General features: G+C 32.4%; 1 protein-coding gene across 4 annotated transcripts in view; it reads left to right on the forward strand.

Annotated features, from left to right (window-relative positions):
- LOC122630266 (BAG domain-containing protein Samui-like) overlaps positions 1-7500 on the forward strand; it is a 22479-nt gene that overhangs the window by 13533 nt on the left and 1446 nt on the right. For 2 of the 4 annotated variants that reach the window (XR_006327444.1, XR_006327445.1), the window contains exons 2-3: positions 1667-1972; positions 6394-6533. Coding sequence is in view for 2 of the 4 variants with exons in the window: in XM_043814595.1 (XP_043670530.1) it covers positions 6394-7500 (1107 nt within the window). In the remaining 2 variants the exon portion in view is untranslated. Of the gene's footprint in view, positions 1-1666; positions 1973-6393 lie in introns of all 4 variants that reach the window. The other 2 variants (XM_043814595.1, XM_043814596.1) reach the window with 1 other exon arrangement.

Raw genomic sequence — 7500 nt, forward strand, 5'->3', positions numbered from 1 at the left:
TAGATATTAAAAAATATTGATATTAAAACAATAAAGGAATTAGAAAACAATTGATTTATTAATTGATTTATTATTGGTCGATTCATTGATTTATTTTTTGTTATTTTCCTTTTCTCAATTTTTTTATTTTTATTATGGTACGAATTAATATTAACGATAATTTGTTTTACGATTATTGGACCATTTATCGAACGAGTTATCATGCAAGTAGGACACGCTATTAGGTCGTTAGAAATGTCACGTATATATAGTTGCATGTTACATCGCATTAATTCGATTAGAGTTTCGACATGATTTACATTCGACCAAGTTTCAAAAAGGGTTAAGAGTCAGAATCCTTGATCACTTTGGTAGTGAAAATTTACAATCATTTTGATAACTTAAATGATTCTTTTTTTTGAATTTAACAAGACATTTTATTTTTTATTTCTTTTCCTATACTTAATCCGTTTTGTAATCTATTATTAAACATATTTTCTTCGTTGATTTTTAAATATTTGATCTACGTGATTTATTTAGTTGTAAATATTTTATTTTATTTCATTTTATTTTATTTTTTTATTTAAAGCAGTTCATTTATATTTTTCTTCTATCAAAATTTCTCGATCGATAATGCAGTAATAATATTTCTCTTCTTTTTCTGTTCTGCTCTTTTCTTTATTTTTTTCTTTTTGGATCGTTTTCTTAGTTTCTAATAATTTCAGTATATTTCGTAAAAGTTTATATATACATACATACATACATACATACATATATATATATATATGTGTAAGTATGCAATGTATGTATATATGTATATATGTATATCCTTAGAACTCGACCTTCTTTTTCGTGTTTTCTTCTCTTGGATCGCATGGATGTTAGAAATAGATTTTGCGTGTAATGACGTATTTTTCGTAATTCTCGAACGACGGTCTTCTTTTCGATTCCATTCGAACTCGTTTCGATTCTTATTTTTCTTTTCTTTTCTTTTTTCTTCTTTTTTTCGATTGGTATGCATATTTCGGTAGAAGCGTACGTCATCGATACAAAGATACGAAATAAAAGAGAGAAAAAAGAAAATAATCATTGTAGAAGATAAATAAGATAGGTTATGAGTGTTTTATTCTACGATTATATTATATCGTATCGTATCGTATCATTCTCGGTCGATAAGGTAACACGCGATATTATCGTCGAGATAAAATAATTTACTTTGATTATTAAAGGACGCAAAAATGTATATATAAACTCGCGATCGTTCTCAAAATTTATCTCGATTGGCTCGAAATAAAAATCCGATTGCAAAATGGCGCCGGTGATTAGATCAAATTACGTGCAATACATATTACGAATTATTTGAATTTTAAACGTAGTTTTTGTTCTCAAAAAAAAAAAAAAAAAAAAAAAAAAGTGTTAAGAACGTCATTTCAACCAAGAAGACGACGACGTCCAAGTGAGCTGAAAGAAAATTCTTTTTTTTTTCCCCGATACTAATTAATCAAAATAACTTGGCGTATGAAAAACATTTTCGTGATAATTCATTTTATATAGAGATAAATTGTATCGATATTGTTTTAACTTTCTAAAAGATAGAATTAGAAAATTAGGAAATTGTTCGAATAAAAGAGAATCGGCAACGTTTCTTTGACTTACTAATGTCGTGTCTCTCTTCCTCCAAAAACAGTGATGCGCCGACGCTAATAATAAACCTCCTCGAGGAAAGAGAGAGAAAGAAAGAGAGAGAGAGAGAAAGAGAGAAAGAGAATCGTTTCTTAGAGCCGACCAACTCTGTCGGCCCAATCGAGGTCACAATAGCAGCAGCGTCGTGTGTGTTTGTGTGTTCCTTCTCCCTCTCACAAGAGGAGGTGCGCTAGAAACGTTTAGACTATCGCGCTATGTTTCCTTCCTTTGAGCAGTCTTCTCTTTGGTTCGATCGATTTCTTCTTCTTGAACATCCTCGATCGGTGCCAGGATCGTTCGTACAAGTGCCGTAAGTGGATTAATATTATTCATATTGCTCTGCTTTTTCTTGTCGATTATCACTTTTCCCAAGGCAACCGTTTTTGCACGACATTGGCTGGCTTTAATTAGAAAAAAAAAAAAAAATAAAAATAAAATAAAATAAATAAATCAATCAAAACAATCCAGAAAGAAATCAAAAAATCGATAAATAGTAAATAGAAGAGTATCGAACGCGATTAGTTACATTAAGATCTTAAAGGTATATTGGATCTACTAACAAAAAATTTCATCATTATTTTGTTTCGAATATTTATTTTTGTCTTAGCTCTGTTATAAAGTTCTATCGATTTTATTCAAGAAATAAAAAGAAATTAAATTTTATTACACGACTTTTTGGTAGATCTAATATCTTCCTTTTTTTTTTTTTCTTCGAAACTACTTGTTGGTCTCTTCAAAACAAATACAGAGAGAAAGAGAAAGAGAAAGAGAGAGAGAAGGAAAGACAAGTAAAATTCGAAAGAAAAAGAAAAAAAAAGAAAACAAAAATAATTATTGTCCTGTTTCATCGGCACGTGACCAACAAGACGTGTCGAATAACTCAATCGGTCACTTTCGTCTGTGGTCGCGTCATCTGTCGAGCATTCGAGTGATCCATATAAGGCAAAGAGACAGAGACGACGACACATTAACAGCTTAGGAATATAGCGGAAACAAAAAGCGTAATCTCTTCCACGTGTGTTGTGTATTTCTTTTTATTCGCTTTGGCTTTTTTCCTATAACGATTCCAGGAATTAGTTGATCAGTACCAACAGAGTCAAATGTACACATGTAAGCATGCACATATATATATACACACACACACACACACAATAACTCAAGCACAATACATACACCTGTGTACGACATCATCGATATCTGCAAAAAAAAATCGTGAACGATAAGGTGATATTTTTGTTCGTGATCTAATCGAATGCGTCCCTTTTGCTTTTCGCATATAAAAAAAAAAGAGAAAAATAAAGATGAAGAAACCGGTTTTGTGATAAACACTTTCAGGAGAAACAGACTACTGTGTGTTGTCACGTGCAAGTATAGTTATAGTATGAATAATAATAATAATAGTAATAGTAGTAGTAGTAGTAATAGTAGTAATAGTAGTAGTTGGAACAATACGGAACGAATCAAAAGTTTAAATGATCGATCAAGTGTTCCACAGATGATTTTAACAATCAATTAACTCTTTTTCGGAACTTCATGCTTGTAATTAGACTTTGAATTTTTTAATCTGATACAAATAAAATAACCATAAAACGTCTCGATAATAATGATTTTTTCAAATTACTGACAATCCAGTTATAATAGTAATAATAGTAATAGGGTCAAAGATATAATCACATCGTGTAACGTCGAGCATCTCTCTCTCTCTTTCTCTTTCTCTCTCTCTCTTTCTTTCTCTCTTCTTTTCTATACATATTTTTAATGAGAGAAAAAGAGATAGAACGTATAACGGGTAAGATCACGTGGGTGGCAATATGCCGGCTGAAAACCGGTAAAAGAGAAAACGAAAAATAGAATTGTGGTGGCTGTTTCTCCTCATAAACAAATTAATATTACTTCGAATTTAATATACTTTAGTTATTATACGTTTAAATATGTTACATGAAAAAAAAAAAAAAAAGAAAAAATGAACATACGCGTATACCTACGTATAATATAAGATATCAACCTTTTTAATATGCACGAACGAATTTTATTAAATGTTAAAAAATGAAAAAAAAAAAAAAAGAAAAAGAAGAAAGTTGCACACACACGCGAACGCGCGGCGACTTGCTGATTGCTGTCTTCTTCCTCCGATACACTACATTTAACGTGTTTTGTGGCAACATGGCAAATTTACACGCAAAGTGAAGGGTTGGGTGGAGGGGGGATGGAAGAGTTAGAGAGAGAGGAACAACTGGCAACGTTGCACCAAAAATAGGGAACTACGATTATCGAAGGTAGAGATGCGTTATGCTTCTCTCTCTCTCTCTCTCTATTTTATTCAACTTTTTTCTTTTTTTTTTCTTCTTCGATTTAGGAAAGGCTAAAGTGAAAAGGATCGTTCATAGTAATAAACAATAGGGGGTTATGAAGCATTCTAGTTTTATTATCTTTTCTTGAATATATTGGGAACATTTTCTATTTTCTGGAATATCCCTTTAATGCTTATTTGTTGAGTGCCTGTTTTTTAATGGCGGCTATTTTGAAATGTAGTAGACATTAACTCCTTTTGCTTTCTCTTATAATTATTAGAATAGTATGAATTCACAGGTGTATGTATATATTGTTAATAATAATATTAATTATTTTTCGAATGCTTGTATATATGTATATGTATATATATATATATGGCAATAATCGTGTATACATTATTATATTATATTATATAGTAAAAATTTTCACGTATATTATCATATGTATATATATATATATATATATATATATATATATATATATATATATATATATTATATAGTTCTATAGAGAAACATTGAAAGTCAATAAAGAAGTCATGTTTCAATTCTTAACATGACGTAATGTTACATAATGATAGTAATTACAAAAGAACGCGCGTCATGCATCCGCTCGAAATTATTCGAACAGATAGACGATAAGTTCTCCTATCATCAATCACTATCATTATCGAAGAAAATTCTTTGGAAAATTACTAATTTATATAGTCATTCTTCGAAGTAATTTTTAATAAAATCAAAAATTACTAGAAAATTAAGGTACTTCAAAAAGGGAACGTGTCTCGTGCTACATCATGTCTTTTTTTTTCCTCTTATATTTTTCGAGGTTAAATCAAATTGTTGTTCAAGGACAACCACGTAGTTTTCTACTTAGAATAATCATTATGCCAAAAGAGCGACGACATTCACCCAGATTTACGTGTTTAGTAATTTACGTGTTTAGTTTAATTTAATTTACTTTAATTTTTTTTCTTTTTTTTTTTTTTTTTTTTTTCCCCAAGCAACGTAAACGTAAAAGAAGAGCTGGCAACATCGGTAAACGACAGATTCTGATTTATCTCGTATAATTTTTTTTTGAAAGAATATATATATTTTCTTTTTTTTTCTTTTTTTTTCTTTCTTTTTCTTTTTTCAATGTTCAATCCTTATATAAATAATGGAGACTCATGGATTATCGTATAAGTGGTTATTGCATTCTTCCTACACACGTTTTTACTGACGTCATAATATCCTATAGTGTAGATAAACAGTTCGACAGAAGTCACAGTGAAATCATTTTAGTCTCTTATAAGGCAAGGAATGCGAGTGGATTATCGCTGATTGTGGATGCAAGCTAAAAATGTAATTTCGTCTGCATAACCAAAACATTCGACCTACTAATTTTTTTCCATTCGTCATTATTACTTCCGATTCGATTGAAAAACGGATGGAAATAAAAAAAAAGGGAAAGAACAAAATATTTGCTTAATTAGAAAAAAAGAAAAAAACAGAATTTTTTCATTCGATTTCTTTTTTATATTTTTTTATTTTCAATTTTGAAAATTCGACTTTGCTTCCTCTTTTCAATTTTCGTAGAAATAAAAATTTTGTATTTTTTAAATTCCTTTCAATTTTTTTTTCTTTTTTCATCTGCAGAAGGTAATACATAGCGAAAGAGTGAAAAACTAGCGAACATATATATATATATATATATATATATATATATATATTTTACGAAAACGTTTCACGAGATTATCCGCAATTTTCTGAGACCTTCGGTTAATTTCGAAATTAGGCAAATTCCGAGAGATTTTCGTCGACACGCATCATATAAAATCTTCGGCGTTATATTTAGTGTTGAGTCATACGCGATATATTAGCAGTCCAAAATTGCATTCTCTTCCTTTTAATATGCAAATAGTTTTGTGGTAATTTTTATTGCTGAACCCATTTGAGTGCTCGGTAAAAATTAAAGAAAAAAAAAAAAAAAAAAAAAAAAAAAAAAAAAAAGAAAAATAAAAGCAAAAGTTTTCAAGATTGGTTGGTACAAAAGTAATTCTTATGTTTCCTTATCAGTTTTTACATTTCTTCGATTACGCTTCGATGTGTTAACTAACGGGATTTATGAAATGGGCCCCACGCTTTTTTGTCGTATATGCATACATACATATGTATGTATGTTATGTATTTGTATATATCTTTCAGAATAATAACATAGATATCATGCCATGTTAAAAGATTGTAACAACACCGCTTGATAGAACACGTGCGTAGTTATATACTTTCCTTATTTAGAGTTTAACAAAATTACATGTGCATAGTATCGATCATTGAAAATGGTATGCCATTTAACGAATGAGATATCTAACGAGTCAATTTTTATGAAACGTATTAATGTGATGTTTGTTGTGTTTTAAAAGAGGGTCGATATCGAAACGTTCGTGTTTTTTTCATGTTCTAGGGCTTTCCATTCGACGACGACGACGATTTTGGTCGACGTACTGACATACGAGCACATTTGGACGACCTAGCGGCTCGACACCCAGAGTTTGCAGATCATCTTTTAGGACCTCCTTGGGGTGATATACCATTCCGAGGATCTACGCATAATAATCAACGTCGAGGTTCAGGGAACGGAGGTAGCAGTAGTAGTTATCCAAATTATCCAGACGAGGACGCCAGGAGTCAAGCTAGTGGTAGTAGTGCTGCTAGCGCCGCAAGTGGTGCAAGTGGCGTTAGTTCGCACGGTGAACCAGAGTCTTCATCATCTGCTCGTTCACAAAATCAGCAATATAAACAGTCGCATAGGGAAGATAGAAGAAATCCTATTCCGCAATACGGTTTACGCAATACCGTTGACATCGGCCAACATCATCGCGACAATATGGAGAATTCTGAGAAGGATGCTCGTGGACAACGTTCGATGTCAGCGCCACCAGAGAACAGACAACAAACGAATGTTCAGCAAGGCTCGTATGAGCAAGATAAACCTCAGCAACAGCCTGGACAACGTTTCGTTTCTAGAGTCGACATAACGCCACAGCACAATCAGCAATCTTCTCCTTCTCAGCAACAGTCATCGCCGCCACCACCACCACCTCCAACTCAGCAACCACAAAGCAACGTTAGGCATATACCAATATTTGTAGAAGGTCGTGACGAGCCAGTTATCTCGAAGAATACTCATGCGCCCTTCCAAAGACAACAATCGCCACCGCAGTTTCAAAATTCACCACATTTTTCCAAGTCGTCTCCTTTCAATCTAGGTTTCGGGTCTAGACAATGGCGACCACATTTCCAAGAATCTTTCTATCAGCCACACCCATCTTTCGATCATTCTCCGACACGCCGTGCTCAGCAATCACCGAATTATCAACAACCTAAACAACCACAGCAATTTACCGAGAAACAATGGCACGAGCAACAACCTCAAAGACATCATCAATTCGAGTCTCAACCACAAGAACATCATCAGTCTCGGCAGAGAGCGCATCAGCAACAGGAACCAAAGCAATATCCGCAGCAACAAACAGCTGGTCAACAAGCGCAACAAGAGGCATCTAAACCT

The sequence above is a fragment of the Vespula pensylvanica genome, chromosome 6, assembly GCF_014466175.1.
Source record: "Vespula pensylvanica isolate Volc-1 chromosome 6, ASM1446617v1, whole genome shotgun sequence".
Lineage (NCBI taxonomy): Eukaryota > Metazoa > Arthropoda > Insecta > Hymenoptera > Vespidae > Vespula > Vespula pensylvanica.